General features: G+C 35.3%; 1 protein-coding gene and 1 pseudogene across 2 annotated transcripts in view; both read left to right on the forward strand.

Annotated features, from left to right (window-relative positions):
• Positions 1-131: 131 nt before the first annotated feature.
• Positions 132-19,274, forward strand: part of ZCWPW2 (zinc finger CW-type and PWWP domain containing 2) — a 106,135-nt gene continuing 86,992 nt past the window's right edge. The window contains exon 1 of one of the 2 annotated variants that reach the window (XM_016149593.2): positions 132-225. In XM_016149593.2, coding sequence (XP_016005079.1) covers positions 218-225 — 8 coding nt within the window. In that variant the 5' untranslated portion in view covers positions 132-217. Of the gene's footprint in view, positions 318-19,274 lie in introns of both variants that reach the window. The other variant, XM_016149592.2, reaches the window with a different exon arrangement.
• LOC118601696 lies at positions 13,645-16,256 on the forward strand (annotated as a pseudogene).

A 19,274-nucleotide genomic window follows, 5' to 3' on the forward strand; every position in this document is an offset into this window, starting at 1 on the left:
AGCAGCACGCGCGCGAGACCCGGGCCTGCCGGCGCTGGCCTCCTCAGCGTAGCACACCGCGAAGGCGAAAGGCTGTCGAGAGGGGCTGGAAGAGAGGATGAGCAGCATGCAGCCGGAAAACCGGCACACGCCGTCCACAGTCTCGGCGCCGGGGCCTCGTTAGCGTACCGGAACTCAGACCCGAGAGACCTGGGAGGGAGCTGGTGATTTGAGGGGCATGAGAAGGTGGGCGCGCTGTACTACATGTCCCGTGAGCCCCTGCGGCGGGTGGGCGGGGCCGCGGCGACGGGAAGAGGCGGAGGCGGAGCCGGAGTTGGGTAAGAGCGTTCCCCACCTCCGCGACGGTGGGGCTGACGGCCTGCTTCACGGCTGTTGTCCAGCGCGTCCACTTCACTCAGCGTCTATTTGGGTGTCCCCGAGTGTGTGTGGTGTGTGTTTACTCCGCTTGGTAGCGCCCTTAAGGGTTTACAGAACTGTCGCCTTTCTGTGGCTGGTAACTGGGAAACCTGTAAACGCACGGGGGCTGGGGAGAACGAGGGGAGCCGTTTAACCCCTCACTTTGTTTTCTGGACGCTGCTTGGAATCCTCGAGCGATCGTTTGAAACAAACTCGGCGCATCGTTCAAGGTCCCCATAGTTATTCAGCACATTGCCTTTTCAAAAAATGTGAAATTTATTGACTTCACGGCAAAGCGTTGGGATTTGGGTATTGCACCTGGCTGACCTGGAATTGCCGCTACCCTTGGTTTATTCTAGGTGACATTCCCGAACTGTCGAGTTACAGTAGTGGAATTCGTTAATATTTGGGCGTCGCAGCCAGATGAAACCCCTCAAATTCTAGGGCTATTTCTGGTTAAAAGCATAAACCAGAAAACGGTATATAGGCAGTTTATCCTCATGTTAACCACCAATTGGCAATAATGACGCTCCTCGCCGCCCTCCTTAAGTAGTGTTTTGTCACCTGATTGCTTTAATATTTAAGTTGGTGTTCTGTTGGAAGATGTTTTTTGCATTGCGTTTTTATTCATCGGCCCAAAGTTAGCTCATCAAAGGATGGGTTTATTTTAAATTATGCTTTTATTGTTAAGCCTCCCTTTCTTGTTTAGATTTAAGTGAAAATTCACAGCTGTTATGAACAAAGACCACAATTTGGTATTTTAGAAAAACTTAAATATCTATATTAATGTAATCATTTAGATCAATGTACTTCAATTTATTGGGCTGGATCATGGCAGAGCGCAGTGTTTTGAATATTTTAGACAAGAATCAGCCCTTTTTGTTGGCCTCAGTAATGGCGCTTTACAAATTTAAAAGCAAACCTAGTTAATTCCTCCTAGTTAATCCCTGAAGTATAACCATAACCACCAAGCAGTGTGTTTCGGCCAGTAGAGTTTTGAAGAATGTTAACAAAATCGGTTGAGGCACCTCAGATCGTCAGAAATAAAATAATAATTTGGTTTCTAACTTGTAGACATAGAAATGTTCTCTATTTTTGAATCTTCACAACTTAGAATAATTCTAGACTTGAAGAAGACTCATTTTTATCTTTTCAAGTAAAGGAAAATATTAGCACGTTATTTTAAAGTTTATCTGATGAGTCTTTTTCTTTTAAAATGCTCACCTCTTTATTATAATTATGAAAAAAAAGGGTCTTACAAAATTATTGCTTGTCGAGAATGTATAAGCCTATAATTTAATCACATAAAATATCTTAAAATTTTTTGGGGTGGTGGAGGGATTGGTACCTCTACTAGGTTATGACAAAATATAATATAGGTATTCATTACATTAAGCCGGAAATGATCGCTTCCTCTCCATTTCTATGCATCTACTTTAATTCTAACAAATAAATTATTAACACACAGTTTCATTATAAGCATGTGTTAAAGTTTTATTACAATCTTGCTGAAAAAGAAAAGGCCTCTGAAAGTCCAAAGGTACAGTCTTGGTAGGGATACGTGGGAAAAGAAAATGGTTTTATAATTGTAAAGTAGATAACAGAAAGAAAAGAATTTGGGGGTTACTAGATTCGTAACTAATAATATAGTCAGTTGCTTAGGTGTATGAATGGTTCCCAGAGTAAGTCTTAATTCCATTCAAGTTTATTGGAATATTATTGTTTAGGCATTTTTTCTGGAATGTTCGTTTCATCCCAAGAGGAAGTTGTGAATTAGCCATTCAAAAAATTCTATCCCAGGCCAAGTTTAGGACAATTTTTTTTAAAACTACTGTTTTCTGTAACTACAGTTGCAGTCTGAAACAAATCACTGCTTCAAAAATATATATCTGTTACAGAATGGCCATTTTAGATTGAATAATACACTCCACAAGGTACTTTTTTAAGTGTCGTGTTTACAGGTTGTAAGTAACAGAGATAGGTATTTCAAGAGTTTCTCCTCCTTTTCCCACTCCACCCATCCCCTTGCTAAGGTCCTGATGTTTTCCATCAGTGACAGGACTCCTGAAGAATATGATATTGGTTTCATTCCAATATTGACTAGGTTCCCTTTTTCATTAGTGGATTTTATTTCAAACCAATCTCTGAACAAAGAATATGGGCATTGGCACAACTTCTGACTGGTTCAGCTTCTCTTATTTTTAGGCAATCTTGCATTTTTAGAGCTGCTTCAAATCTTATTTTGGTTTAATTAGGCAACATAGTAAAAAATGAAAAAAAAAAGTGTTTTTTTTTATTTGTAAATGAAAGCTATGTATTCCTTAGGTGTGATGAACATACACAGAGGAATCAATAAGAATGCGCCTTTTAAGGGAAAATTTTAAGCGAATTTCTGGTTAGAGATCATGTTTTCTATTCCTTTGCCCTGTAGTCTATGAGTACTCTGCTCTGTGGTAGACCTTTGATAGGTGTGGCTCTTCATTGTCAGCAGAATAGACTTAACATATCAGAATCTTTAAGTGAAATAGCAGTGTCTTTTCATCTTAATATCAACTTCACTGTCGTTTCATGAGTATTGTTTTAAAAGCATTCTTCCTCTTTTCTCCCCCACATATCACGTGTCCAGGTTAAGAGCATTAGAGTAAAGAAATAGTTTTAGTGGCAGAGATAAAGAGCACATTTAAAAATACTATCAAAAATGAAAATCCTGGTATCTGGGCATATATTATCTTACCTTTTTTCTCCCCTACTTCATCACACACACATACCCATCACCCAAAACACACACTGAAGGTTGTGAACTACTTAATCAAAGTTCATGACTTCTGTTACACTGTGTGTATCCAAATCCATGTGTATCCTGAAGCAGCAGTCTTCAAACTAGGCAACACATATCCCCAACCCTTAACCTCAAGGTATGTGAGGGCTTTCAAGGGAATTAATGCAATGGATAGTTTAAGGGTGTTAATTCTGTTTGTTAACTTGCACGTTTTTGTTAATATTGATCTGCATCAGCGTGTGCCCGAATCACCTTTTCTTTTCTTTTCTCTTTGATAATTGTCCCTCTAATACTCTGTAAATAAAGCAGTGCTTTTAACTGACCTAAATCTTGTTTAGGAAGTGAATAATTCTAATGGCTGGGTAGCTGATTCTTTTGCAAGACTGGAAATTTCCAATGACTTTCGAAAATATTGCAGAAGTACTCAATCAAGTTGTCAGCTGATCATTAAAAATTATTTTGATGACATACCCTTATGTGATTTTTGGTACATAGCTTAGTTTGAGAATAATCATTAGTGTAACCAGAAATCCTCCCAAATATTTGGAATGGAAGAATATAAAATATAAGAATAGAATTAACCCTATTTCTTCGTAACAATAATATTCTTCCTGGATACATGACCTAAATGATAGTGAGGAGGCAGGAAAGGCCCTATCCATTTTGTCATGAGATTCATTTACAATAAAAGCTGGCTTTTGATATTTTAAAATGATCATACTTCGTAATGTGTTATTTGATCAGTAGTGTTCTAGTAATTTAATAACAATACTAAGGAAAATTTTTTAAAACTTATGTTCTTGGAACTTTAAAATATATTTTTGTTGTAGGGAAATGTGATAGGTTGATCAATTAAAAATTCAAGAACTAAAATATGGTGGGATAAACTTATGTGGGAGAAATGAGATAAAAATATGAATTCAAGGAGAAAAGGAATGATGCCAAGTTTCTAACTGAAAGGAGAGCTTGTTCATGTACTTTTCAAATGAATGGGCGATAGTAGGTGTCAAATTAATATGACATTCTGTTTATAAAAGAGAGAGATATACTCCAGTCTCTAGTAGCTAGCCTTGCCCCGGACATACAATCTGTGCTTCATAAAAACTTTTTGACTAGAAGTGCTTTGTACTCAGTCTATAGGAATTAGCTTCAGACAGAACTTTCTTAAAAAAAAAAAAAAAAAAAACAAAGTAAAACAAAACCCTATGAATGTCATAATTGTATGCTCAGTAACTAAATGCAGTGATTTTCTTTTGGAAACATGTAGGTGAAGACAAAAATTAGTAGTCCTAGAGAGCCTTAATATGAGGAGTAGGGAGAAGAAATAGAACAGCTAACAGGAGAATCCAGGATGAGTTTGGTAGATTGTGCAGAGAAAGAAGATCCAGTAGAGGGAATCCTATACTTATTAAATGAAGTAGGAGCAGCTCTCCTCTGAGGACTGACAGTTATACTCTGGTATTTGGGATACGAATTCATTAATTCAATTTTTAACAAATGTTTAATTAGTACCCACCATGTTCCAGACATTGTTTTGGACATTGAGATGAAATAGGCAAAATGGCTTTTTAATGTATAAGCAAGCAACATCTGTTACAGAGAAATCTGTCGCATTTCACAAAGACCTATGTGAAATTTAACAACATGACAAATTCTATTAATCTTTTTGTGACAGGTTTTATATGTGCCCATGAAAACTTCTTTCCTATGTAAAATGGGAAGAGAGGAAGAAATAATCCTCTTTTGAGATTTACATCTACACTGTAAAAACCAAGAAGACAAAGTTAGCTTTCTGGAGGAAAGACATCTGATAAAGCTACCAAATAAACAATAATGAAAGGATGACATTAAGCTTCAGTAAGATCTATAGAAAGAAATTAAGCTAGATTTATAAATAGATTATGTAGCAAAAGAGAGGAAGAATTTTCACACCCAATGCACAACTCATGATGTACTCAAAATCAATTCCTAAAAGTCCAAAAACAAAAGACAGATCTTTTTAAATTTTCCTGATAGTATTTTATTAATCATTTTTTTCAACAATCACTTTATATTAGTTTCTTTTGGCTTTAATAACCCCTTCTCAGCCATAGCCAATCTGTTCATCTGGTTTTATAAATTTTACCCCTTAGCTCTCTTTCCATTCCTGTTTCATAGTCCCCGTCATGCCACAATTTCTTATCTGTACTGTTAAAATAGTTTCCTCTAATTCGTTTTTTCCTTTTTTTTTTTTTTTGACTTCCAACTTATCCTTTGTAGGGATATCTAAGTGATCTTTTAAAAATGTAAATCTTACCATTACATTTCTCTTCTCAAGTTCCGAAAATGATGCCTTAGCATATTTCTAAAAGGCCATTCTTGAGCTAGCCCAGCCAGTTTTCCTATAAATACTGCTAACTTAAGCATTGAAATTGGGTATCTTTACTCATTTAAGTTTTCATTCAGTTGAACCTGATTATAATTTTATAATATTTACATTCTTAGATTATTAATTGACGTTTTCTACAAACACAAAAATTCCTAGAGAATTGGGGAACCCCAGAAAAACTCTCCATCATCAATTTGAGAATTAAAGTTACTGACCACACACAGAACAGCTTTTATTAAAAACAAAATGGAAAATATCTTTTCTTAAAGTTAATACGGAACCTGAAGCTACCTTGAGTAGCCATGACAATCTTTACAAAGTAGAGCAAAGCTGAAATTAAACAAAGCTGGTAGCTTCACATTAACTGACTGCAAAACATATTATAAAGCTGCAGAATCAAAACAGTATTGTTCTGGTATAATGACATACATATAGACCCGTGGAATAAAATAGAGAGCCCCAACGAACCCCCTATATATGGTCAAATGATTTTCAACAAAGTTGTCAAGACCATTCAGTGGGGAAAGGGCAATCTTTTCAACAAGTGGTACTGGGAAAACTGAATGTCCATATACAAAACAATGAAGTTGGATCTGCACATTACACCATCTACAAAAATTAAGTCAAAATGAATAAAAGACCTGCATGAAAGCTAAACCTCTTAGAAGAAAAATAGGGAGAAAGCTTCATGAAATTGAATTTGGCAATGATTTCTTGATATGATACCAAAAGAACAGGCAACAATAACCAAACAATAGGTAACTAAAGGTTTCTAAACCCATAACTGATAAAATATTAAAAAAAAAATTATTAACTGCTGACTTCAATATTGGGAAAATATGTGATCTTTGAATTTCATTAGAACTGTCTGTATACTTAATTGAGTAAATAACAATTGCAGCTTCAAAACTAAAATACGGGTGCTTAAATAGTGTAGTCATCGAATGATAGGGACATGTTTGCAATGTATTTTTGAGAATGCAAATTGTCACGTTCTCTTCAAGATTTCAGACTTATTTATATCTTTTTCTTCTATTAAAATTACTGTTAAAAAGTGAAACAGAATCGTACACATAGGAAAAAGAAAGGGTTGGAGAATCATCAGTAGACAAAGGATTTCAACTAATACTGTGAGAGAAACTGGGTATGAACATTTTGTCAAATAGAGCCTAGGAAGCTTCAGCACAAAATATGCTGAAGACGTGTCTACACTGAAGTCTTCCCAGAAAGATTGTGGTGAGGGTTTGAAAGCTCTAAATGAAAGGTGGAGGGTGAACATGAGATTTTATGAAACCAATGTGCCACCTTGTTTTCCCCATTTCATCATGTGGAAAGATAGGCATACCAGGGTTTCCTCCCAGGCCCGAAGAGGAGAGAATCCTCTCTAAAGAAATTAAAAAGATAGTTGGACAACCTGGGAAAAACCTTTAGTTTGTTTCTTTCCGGGATAAGAAACTTTCCAACTTTCTCCTATTCTCAGTGTGTCATGTTTATTTTGCAAATTTAGGTGTGATAGATTGAAGAGGCGTGCTTTCAGTTTTGTATTTGCAGTTCAAAATTACTTCCATTTTCACATTCTCATTTGGAAACTCTTTAGTCGTAGGTTCATTTCCTTTGGGTAGTGATTTTTGAGACAATAATTGTGTAATTACTAGAACCCAGAGTAAGGAATTTATCACTTGATTTATTAGAATTATGACACATTTCTAAAATGAGGAAAATAAATGACAATGTATAAGTCATTTGACTAACAAGTTGGAATTCTCTAATTGTATTAACTTGAGATTCTATTTTTGTGTCTTGTTATTTAAAGGAAGAGGTCAACCTAAAGACTGTTCTTCCACAACATTAGTGGAACAAAGTTTTATCTTTTAGCAGTCAATCATGTAATTTCCATGCCACTATAGCTTCAATAAAGATCAATTGAGAATGGACGCATAAGGAGAAATTACTAAGCCAGTATGAAATTAATACTCTCCTTGTTCAAACTACAGATATAAATCTAATCCATTTATAACACTATTGCATTTGGTAGACAGCTGAAGAGATTTATTATCTTTGTTGGATCTGCTTTATTCTTAAAAATCTCAATATACTGAGTAAACTGGGATACTTACAGCCATCTAAAGCATATAGATTGATGACTGTTTTGAAGTTGACATTTAGCACAATTATCAGATTTCTTATTATTGATGTTTCCCTTGAAACATTTTAAAGCAGAAGAATATAGTTGCTGCAAGACATACTAGCCTTTAAATATGCCAATAAGCTATTTCATTTCTATTTTGCTGAGTTTAGGTCAAATCCATCATTTATCTTCAATTAAAACCAAAAAAAAAAAAAATACATTAAGCATATTGGAGCATTTAAGCTAGAAGCTATCCAGGAATATCTACATAAACTAGTCCCTGAGTGATATATAGGGTCTGTTAATTAGGTAAATGAGTGAACATAGCCACTCATAATATTACAATTTATAATGTTGTAATTAGTCATTCAGTGCTTCTCTTCGGCAAGTATTTGTTAGATGCTAAGGATCAAGTAGTTAACAAGATAAATATGAACCTTCCCCTAAATGGATTTTCTTGTAGAGTATTTCTTTAAATACACTATTATACAATGTGTTGAGTAGTGTGTAGAGGGAGCAGAGACTGCTGGGGCACATCATAGGGGCATTGATTACTACTTATCATCTTTCAGATTGTCTTAGGCATCAACTTTTCTAAGTAGCCGGACACCCTGTACCTGAAAGTCTCAGATGTGCCTTACTATGCTTCCATATCATTTTCTATTTGTCTCATAATAGTTCTTAAACCATTACTTGAAGAGAGGGATCTTGTCTTTGTCTTTGCATGATGTCTGGGTCATCATAAACCCTCAAGAATACTCAAGAAGTATTCAGAAAAAGAAAATAGAATCAGTCTGAAACAGCAGCAAATAAGTGAGTAGTTTTAGATATGCATTTAGTTTAGGTATTGAGTTGAGAAGAGATGGAGATTTTCTTTGATGTAGGAGGAAAATTTATCTTTTGAGAATGAGAAAGATGGTCTGAGATTTATAAAGGTTTTGAATAATCACTGTAAGGATGTAAGAGGAAAAAGAAAGAATACATATAAAGGATAGCCTTAAAGATGTGCCATGGGCTTGTCTGAGTTTGGAGTCTGAACTTGTAGTAGTACCAATAGGCATGACTGTAATTTCCTGCAAGAATCAGCAGCTTAGATGTAAGAGATCAGGAACTAAGCCTATATTTGTTAGGAATGCTTTGAGCCTCAGGTAATTATAGAAAGATACCAAATAGTGGTTGAAACAACTAGAGATTAATATTCTCTCATATTCAGAAGAGCAGATGTATAGAATAAGGGTAAGATTCCTAAAGTAAAAACCAAACAAACAGAAACAAAAATAGTCCTCAAGTTATTACGAGTTATTTCCTGAATATCAGCAATTGGAAATGGTTTATCTTTGTGGTTTTTCTGAAATCTTGTTTTGTACAATAAATACTTTTTACTTTAAAGTTGATCATGGAGATAAAGTTTGGAGGGAAAATATCTGTTCTATTTCCAAACCTTTTTGTTTGTTTGTTTGTTTTATGCTGCATGTTATTAATACTGGACAACTTTCAAACATCATTAAGGAACCCAGAACATAAAAAGAAATGATTGTATACTTTAAATGGGTGAACTTCATGATATGTGAATTATATCTCAATAAAGCTGTTAAAGGGGAAAAAAAAAATAAAGAGAAAACTGGGAACGTTCTCCAACCCCCAACATAGCAAAACTTAAAGAATAAAATTTGACCATTTGTAGTGGAAGTTAATAATATCTTAGAAAGTGACTTTCTGGTTGGGGGGCGGGAAAGTGAAGGTGAATTGTAATGGATTAAGGTCTAATCTGCCAAAATTATTAAGTCGAGTTTATTTTTTTTATACTAGGTGCCTTCTCTTCAACCACTTGTATAATATATATCATAATTTGCCCTGATCACACAATGCTTTTTGCTTTTTTTTTTTTTTTTTGCACATTTTCCCCTCCCCATTCACAGGAAAAAAAAAATACTCAAAGAGTCACCTAAAATTGTTTTCCCCATTTCCTTACTTCATAATTTCACTTCCACATGCTCCAATCAGAATTTTATCTCCACCATTAACCTAATATTGTCCTCAGATCATCAGTGACTTCTATGTTTAAATATAAGGGCAACTTCTTTGTCCTCGTTATGGAAATTCTGAGCAACTTCTAACACAATCAACCATGCTATCTTTAGGAAACATAAATGTCACCAGCTTTGATTGAATTACTTTGAGAATTTAGTAGTCAATCTTGATTCTTACCTTTTTCTATTCATTCCCTATATGCAGTACATTAGTGGTTCCTACCCATTCTTCCTCTAAACCATGTATGGAATCAGTCCAATTTTCTTAACAGTTCTATTCCTACCCAAAGCCAAAACATCATCTCTTTCCTCAAATCTATTCTTTAGGCTGTAATATAATATCTATTTTAAAATACATGATATATTGAACTATACCATATATACAAAAACTGCAAAAATTATAGATGAACAGCTCACAAGTTGTCACAAAGTAAATACACTTGTATAACCACATTCAAAGTAAGGATGAATCTCTTCCCCTCATTCATTACTTGTCACAGTTGTCAGGACTTTAGAAGCACATTGCCAGCACCAAAGAATCTACCTTGTACACTTTCTTGGTCACTATATTGCTTTGACCCAAACTTAACTACTATCCTAACTTTTAATGTGACAAATTAGTTCCACTTGTTATAAAACTTTATATAAATGGAATCATATAGTATGTATTTTTTATGTCTAGTTTCTTTCATGCAACATATTTCTGAGATTCACTCAAGTTGTGTGTAGCAGGTGTTTGTTCATTTTTATTGCTATGTAGTATTTCACTATGTGAGCATACCACGTCCCATTTTTCTGTTCTACAGAAAAATTTATAGATATTTGAGTAGTTTACAGTTTTTGACAGTGAACATTCCCGTACATATTTATTGATAGAAATCTACATATAGATATTAGATATAGATATAGATATATACTTAGGAGTGAGTATGTTCAAATTTAGTAGATAATGAAAAGCAAATTTACCCATGGTCATACCAGTTGTCAACCCAACCAACTGTGTATGACAGTTCCAGTTTGTTTATATCCTTGCCATCACTTGGCATTGTCAGTCTTTTTAACATTGGCTTCGCTTGTAAGTGTACGGTGGTTGGAGGACCTTTTCATATTTATTGGTCATTTGGATTGCCTCTTTTGCAAAGTAACCGTTCAAGTCTCTTTGATATTTTTTATTGAGTTCTCTCTTTTTTTTTTTTTCTAGTTGGTAATAGGTCTGGATAAGAAATATTCCCTGCACTTATTACCTGTCACACTGATCTCATTTTTTTCCCTTCAAATAGGCCAAAATTTTTTTCTTTTCAAGGTATTTTAGCCGTGTCTTCAGTTTTCAAGTCCGAGTTCAAATGTCATCTTTCCATGTAAACTTTCCTCGATCATCTCCTCACCTTCTCCAACATACACTTCTTCCTATCATACCATCCTGTTTATTTCTTTTTCGTTTATTAACATCTGAAATTATCTTGTTTTCTTTATTGGTTTGTTTATATATACTACTTCCCCTTTTGCTGGAATGTTAACTCATTTTTGCTGTCTGTTTTTTTTTTTCATTGCCGTTTCCCTAGCAGCTTGAACTTTGGTGTCGCACGTGAGAGGTACGCAGTAAATATCTGTGTGAACTGTGGTAGGATTATAAAGAAGTGTCGAGTGCCCTGTTGAGGTTTGTGGTCACGAATTTAATATAAAACCAGCCTCCCCTCATACCAAAACATTAAAAGAAAAGAACGAACTATTATCTTGGGTAAATATAGACATAAAAATTTTCCACAGAATACTAGCGGTGTGTATCCAGCAGCATATAAAAATGATTATACATATATCATGACTAAGGAAGTTTATCATAGGAATTCCAAATTAGTTTAACACCTGAAAACTAAGTAATGTGGCATACTATATCAATAAAATAAAGTAGGAAAACCACATGATCGTCTCAGTAGATGCAGAAAAAGCATTTGATAAAATCCAACACATTTTCATGATAAAGAAACGTAGAGTTACCCTGTGGTCAAGCAGTTCTACTCTAGATATATAGCCAAGAAAACATATGTCCACACAAAAATGTTTACATGAATCTATATAGCAGTACTATTCACAATAGCCAAAAAGTGGAAACAGTCCAAATGTCTATCAGCTGATGAATGGATAAGCACATTGTAATTGGCTTCTTTCACTTCGTATAACATTTTTAAGGTTCACATTGTAGCATGTATTAATATACTTCATTCCTTTTTATGGGTCAGAAATATTTTGTGTGCATGTGCACATGTATGTATGTGTGTGGGTTTGTACACACTACAATAGACCACGTATTGCATGATTACATTTATATGAAATTTCCAGAATAGAGAAATGTATAGAGAATGGAGATTTAGTGGTTGCCTGGAACTCAGGGATTTGGAAGGAAATGGGAGTGACTCCTAACAGGTATCTTTCTGAGGTAAAGAAAATGTTCTAAAATTGAACGTGGTTATGGTTGCACAACTATGTGAATATACTAAAAACTATTACATTGTACACTTAAATGAGTTAATGTATGATGTATGAATTATATCTCAGTAAAGCTGTTATATATTTTTAAAAAGTCAAACCAGTCATCCCATGTAACATTCAGTTGCCCAGGTACAGGAGAGGGGAGAAAAAGGTCATTTAATGCATCCAAAGGAGATCAAAAGGAGAGAGATATGTGAAGGTTTTTTAAGGGAATAATCTTAATGATAGGCCATAGAATCAAAGCTGCAGAAAGATAGAAATGAAGAGGACTGCTAAGGAACGATTACATTACTTGGAAAATGATTGGTTTTAATAGACGTTGGGAAAATCAGAGGATCAGAGAAGCTTGTAATTGATATTTTGGAGATGACAAAACTGGGAGAAAGTACCTATGGAAGAGAATGGTTAAAATGAAGTAAGTAGAAATAGAGAAGTAGAGTCAAAGGTCAGAAGGTCAGAGAACTAAGGACCAGATGTTAGATGAGAACAAAGTGTTTACATTTTGGTCATATGAGTAATTTCAGGTATAAATTAAGTACAGTAAGTAATTTATAGATACTTTAATTTTAGTGTTTGATTTTGCTTCGGTAAAGTCAAAAGAGGTTCAGAGTCAAGGTCTCTGGCTAAACCTGCATCTGCTATCAGCATATATTCTATGCCACAGATAAGATTTTGAAGCATAAAATGTTTATAAGGTATCTCTTCTGTCCCCTTCCTACACATACATACTCAAGGTCTGTTTCTTCTGACAATAAAGGAAATAGAATGTTCAGCCAGCCCTTTCCCTTTTGGGGATAGTTTCAAAATAGATGCCCTACTTTTCCGTAAAGCAAAAGTGAGGACCTATCTATGGTACAAGATCTTGACCAATCTTAGGGTTACAACTACATCCGTCCCTTCTACACTTACATTTGTGATCTGCTGGGGGAATATGTGTGTATGGTCACAGCAATTCTATTTTTGGGCAACCCTATCACAGTAAAAGCTAATTCTGCTGCAGGTTTATGACTTGGCCCATCAGCTACTTTTGAGAGTTCACTGATTGTGAGTGAAGGACCTGGCCTATGCCCAGGGACTTGGCTAGTTCAGATCACATTTTAGGAGACTGAATCATCTCTGCGCCCTAACTTCTTCAGACACTCCTTACTGCCTTCTCTCAAGAGTTCTTTTTTGTTAGGAGTAAGAATGAATTTGCTTAGCAATTCTCGTCTACATAAATATGTCCTGTGCTAATCTAACTATTAGAAATTTCTGTTTATTTTAATTCCCCTGCATCTTGCTGGAAGACTCATTTCAAAAGTTTCAGAGCCTGTGGATAGATTATTTTCCCTTTAGTTTGCTGTGCGGATGCTAACTTGGTTTAAGAATCCCAGCAAATCTTCCCTGCAGTATACAGTTACGGTGGTGGTGGTGGTGGTGGTGGTGGTGGTGGTGGTGGTGGTGGCGGTGTGTGGAGATAGAAATGGAATTACTTTCACAAAAGAAGTCTTTTGTGGCTGTGAGTTCATTATGAATTCCAAATTCTAGATCCTATGGATAGATCCTCACTTAATCTTCAGCATTTTTCAGCCTCTGGGGCCTGACACTATTAGTGCATTGGTTTATTCCAACCATAATTCAAGTGCCTTATCTCCCATCCCTAGCAATGTTCCTTGATAATGTTTCCCTGCTAGTGGTTCCAATGACTGCTTGATGACTGTGGCATAATATCTCAATATCCAATGGTTTCCATCATAGCCAGTGAAAAGAGAGATGAACCCTAAACTAGTATAATTATTTTCACTGCAGACCTCCTCTTTTAGACCAGGAAAGACATCATCTCTAACAGCTAGATGCCTTTGAAGGCTGGATTAAAATAAAATTTTAGCTCGTAACTCCCCAAGAGAGTATCTCCTCTTAGTGAAATCATATAATGCTGCCTAAATCTAATTTCCATCTATAAAAATCTGATCTTGAGCCCTAAATTCTCAACTAGAATTCATTTTCTTTATGCCTTAAAGTAATTCTCAGAGAAACTTAACTTGCAAAGGTTGATACCCAACCCCTGTATCATTATGGCAAAGAATAATTTGTCACTTTGTCTTAGGGTAATGATTTAATTGTTATGAAGTCTTTGGAACAGATGGCAAAGGAGGAAGTCCTTCATTTACCAAGTAAACTTCTGAAAATTCTCTTTACCAATCTATCCTCAGAGTTTCAAACTACACATAATTATTTGCCTGTTCCTCAAAACTCATTAACAAAATTGACCTGTCTCTTCCTTACTTTATTCCTTCTTTCTCCTATACTCTTCCAAATCTAGCCTTACAAGATTTTCATGTTTTTTTTCTTCTATAAAAAGCATTCTTAGTTTTTCCTGGTCTACATTTTTTACCTATTAGCCAACTGCGTCCCCGGGAGCAAGTAAAAATTCAGAAATATTAACTAAGGAGGGAAAAACTAAGCTATATTTTTAACCTTTGTGTCCCTATCCTATATGTCCCACCAAGTATATAGAATGCATTTAGATACTAAGCATACTCCATTCTTGTAATACCCATTTACCTCATCAACAACCATGGATACTGCCTCTTCCTTAGGCTTTTGAAACTTTGCTGTGTACTTTTTCTTTGTTAAAAACAAAAACAAAAAATATGAAGATCTGCCAGTGACAATCTTCCTAGATAAGAAGATTGTTGAGGAGGGAAGGACTGGGATGTAGGTTAGGGGGATGGCCTGGTGCACGCTCCACATCTCAGAGATGTTATTGAGTGTGTAATGGCTGCTTTTAGAATACTTTTTCTAGAAGAAAAGATGTTTGATTTTACAAGCCAAGAATGAGCCTTGCAGAGGTAGGTTTCTAATTCTCAGTTTACTGACAGCAAATGATGAAAGGGCCTCTGAAGGATCAGACTCCTTCAGAAGACATTTGCAGTGGCTGAGTACTACTTGTGAAAAGATAGAAAAAGCTGCTGGCAGGATTAAAAGAAACAAAACAAAACAACTAGAATCGTGGTAGATACAAGGGCAGGGCCCAGTTTAAACTCGGTATTGAAGCCAAAGTAGGTGAAAACTTATCTGGAAACAGGGTAAGGAAAAGCAACAGATCAGTAAACTGCAGGAATAATTTCATTCTCAGGATTCTGATGCCCATGGTACCATCTTACATCTCCAGCCCAGTCTTATCACAGTTACCAATCAGATAATGGCTCTGATACAGAGATGTCTTCTGGGTCTAACAAAAACATGTCTTTTTCTTTTTAATCTCATGCATTAGGAAAGGCAGAAAATATGTTGTGGATTTAGCTATAAAAGGCCTTTTGGGGAAGTCCTCGACACATCTATCTAATCCTTGCTATACCAATGAGGACGCAGCATTGAGAAGCTCATGGAGCAGAGTCCAGAGCTTCTACCTGTTTCTACTGAAGAGTGATGACTGAGGTTTATGTAAAAGTTGAACAACATCAGAAAAAAACTATTTAAATTTTGGAAAAATAAAAACGACTATATTAATTTGTTAGAGCTGCCATAACAAAGTACTATAGACTAAGTGGCTTGAACAATAGAAATTTATTTTTCTCACAGTTCTAGAGGCTAGAAGCCAAATCATGGTGTTCTCAGACATGGTTCCTTCTGAGATCCTTGAAGCAGGGATCTGTTCCAGACCTCTCCTCTTGGCTTGTGGAGGGTTTTCTTCTCTCTGTGTCTTCACATCATCTTTCCTATGCAGGCTTCTGTGTCCACCTGTCCTCTTCTGCTAAGGTCACCAGTCAGATGGATTAGGACCTACTCTAATGACTTCATTTTAATTTAATTACCTCTTTAAAGACCGTATCTCCAAATATAGTAAAGTTCCGAGGTATTGGGATTTGGGATTTAGACACATAATTTTTTGAGGGGGTCGGGGGCAGGGGGGAGTGGTGATGTACAATTCAGCCCATAATAGTGGCTTTTCTATTTTTGATTTTTGCTATTGTGCCAAAAAGCATTTTCTAGAATGGTTTTGAATTAATTTTTCTTTTCTCCCTTTCCACAAACTCTGAAACCAGTACTGTATGTAGCTTACTAAAACAGGAAAAAAAAAAAAAAGCATACATACTGTTTAAAATACTGAGTATTTCAGAGGAAACCTGAGTGCTGCTATTCTGTTCTTAAGTCTTTAAATCCCCTTCTAATGAATGAAATTAGGGGAATTTCAGGAGACCGAGATAAAAATAATTATATAATAAATCGTATGTTTTCCCTAATAATAATAAAAAATTTGTAATAACTCAATCACATAGTCTGGTCACTGAAAGTATTTGTTAACAATTTTGTATTAAGGTTTTGCCAAGGTTCTAATCACTCAAACCTTTACTTTGAAATATTAATCAGGACAGACTAAGTTTTCTAGTGTAAATACCTTGGAGGAGAAAGTAATTCATAAATATACAAAGAGGTAACTTGACTGTCTGTATTGCATCCTGTGTTATCTCCCTCTGTGTTAATATTTGATGAGGTGTTTAATTTATATGAGACTTCTAAAGCAGAACTGAAGCTTCTCTTTGGGAAAACTCACATCTTTAAGATAAGGGATTCTTTATGAATAGTACCAAAGCATTACCATACAGTAGTTAATATACTCTATCAAAATGTTACATTATCTAAAAAATAAAATGTGCAAGTCTTCAAGATAGAAAAAAACAAAAGCTAATGCTTCTTGGGGTACATTTCTTAGAGGGTTCATCATGTATTAAATAGTTGGCTTTTGTTTGTATTATATGACTGACAATTCCACTGAAAAATTGCACAATTGAGTTTTAGCTTTGGATTCAGTTGACTTGTGAAGTATTTACCTGTGCAAAGTGGACATTTGGTTTATTTTAACCTATTAGGATTTTTTAAAATTTCAGATTTAAGAAAAATTCTTCTAGAAGAAAGGAGATATTTATTGATACTGAGTGGGTTGGTTTTTAGGTTGGTTCTGTTAGGCTTTAGAGACATTTCTATGTTAGATGATTAATGAATCCAAAATATAGAGTTATTTAACTCTGAAATCTTTATTAAAAGCCTCTCTCATTTGAGCCCAAACCCAAGTACTCTCATTAACATTTTTCTAAAAGTTCAGAGAAAAAAAATTACCAGTTCAGACTTCTTATAATGAGGGAAGAACGTTTTGTCAACCTTCTAAAAATGCGACTCAGTGCTTATTTTTAAAACTGGATTTTAAAAAGTGGGTAGTATAAATAATAAGCAATGGACCATTTTTATCAGTACCCTATCATTGTATAGTTGTTCATCTAAAATTAAAATTCTATACTTCTTCCTTTTAGAAAAACCTACATACTACATGCCGCTATGTACACAAACCACGTAGTGAGTTTGGTAGGCTCTCCCACAGCCTTTGAGATGTAAGTCTTAGCCATTATCATCTCTCTCCTGAGTCATATTTGAATTCCATTTTTTGCATTTTGTCTAGTATTGGTGGGTGAATATACGATATGAATCCTCTCTACATCTGTATTGATTTTTTGCTATACCCAACCATAGTCGTCTTTTCCCCCTTCCACCTGTCTCGCTGCTCCTGGAATATATTATATAGTCATACACTTCATGACAATGTATTCATATATTTGAAGTCACAAGTCTGTTTTGTACTTTTCATGTTGTTATCGATAAGCAGACTTTTACTAGGATATTAAATAGATTTAGTCTTATTTCAAAATTAAAAACAACAACAACAACAACGTAAACAGAAGAGTAACCTTGAGGCTTTCCTGCTTTCTCGAAGCTCTTGTACTGAATACATTCACTTCACACTTTATGTATTCTGAATATTAATCCATATGTCTGTGTGTTTATCTTTTTCTTTTTAACTTATTTTCTAGTGATTTTTAAAAGTTTTATTTACACAGGAAATTTATTCTCAATATATTTGATTTTATCAATCTTTTACGACTTTCATGTTTTACATGCAAATACATTTCCATTTCAATGTTATGTGTGTTATTTTATACGTTTTTACATTACCGTTTAGTCAGTCTGAAGTTTCTTTTTATAAATGGTGCCAGCCTTGGACCGAACTTTATTTTTTGCTGTAAAGATCATGAATGAATATTGAATTTCATGCAAACAGAGTAAGTGGCCAAGTAGCACACATATCATCAGCCTTGCTGGAGCAGTGTTTGTTAGAGAAGGCTCACAGGGACAGGGATCAGTAGCTCAGTGTGCAAGTCTCCATTGCCTCATTCCACTCTGAATGAGAGCACAGCCTTCTAATAAGGCCTATGACAAACTTCCATTAGAGGGAGCTCGACTGTGAGCTATGGAGCTTTTAATGAATAATTAGAGAAACAGCAGATCCTCCCCCTGAAGTGATCAGAGACTAGTATATAATAGTAATATGATGTGGCAGAACTTTGATTCCAGTGTAATTCTGAGAACATGGCATTCAAGGTTGATGGGTAGTTGCAGCCTACCTGAAATCTAAGCCTTGTGGTTACAGCTAGTTTTAAGATGCTGCAAGTTAGTGATAGGATTGCAACACCCATCGTCCATGTTGGTATACATGATTGGGCTAGCACCAACCCCCTTGCTGGCATAATGGGGGTTGGCGGTGGCACTTCTGAGGTCCAAGTATTGTGGTTGACTAGAATTGATGGGGTAATCAGTTTCCATGCAGCTTTGCAGGATGCCACGATTTGGAGAAGCCATTTTGCCAGGGACCAGTCTTGGATTAATTAGTTCTTACCTCTCATTGCATATTTGGCCATGATTAATTTGTCCCTTAATATTCTAACAGATCTGATTTACTTTACACATCTGATCTGCTTTAGCTAGGATTTTTAAAATCTACTGTTGTAAATGAGATTAACATAATGTTTTCTTATGCTCTCTTTTTCTGGCTTTTAAAACTTCCTTTTAAATATTTATAAAGTGTGCTCTAGTAACTTAAAGATGTCAAAGGTTCTATAGTCATATTACTAATATGGTTTATTTCTGAATTTTTCTCTTTTTAAAGAACCAGCTTTTGGTTTTACTGATTGTTATGTACCAAATGTCCCTATAAACCCTTAAGTTCACATATTGAAGGCCTATTGTGTCTATATTTGGAGATGGGGACCTCTA

This window comes from Rousettus aegyptiacus, unplaced genomic scaffold, assembly GCF_014176215.1.
Source record: "Rousettus aegyptiacus isolate mRouAeg1 unplaced genomic scaffold, mRouAeg1.p scaffold_m13_p_4, whole genome shotgun sequence".
NCBI lineage: Eukaryota > Metazoa > Chordata > Mammalia > Chiroptera > Pteropodidae > Rousettus > Rousettus aegyptiacus.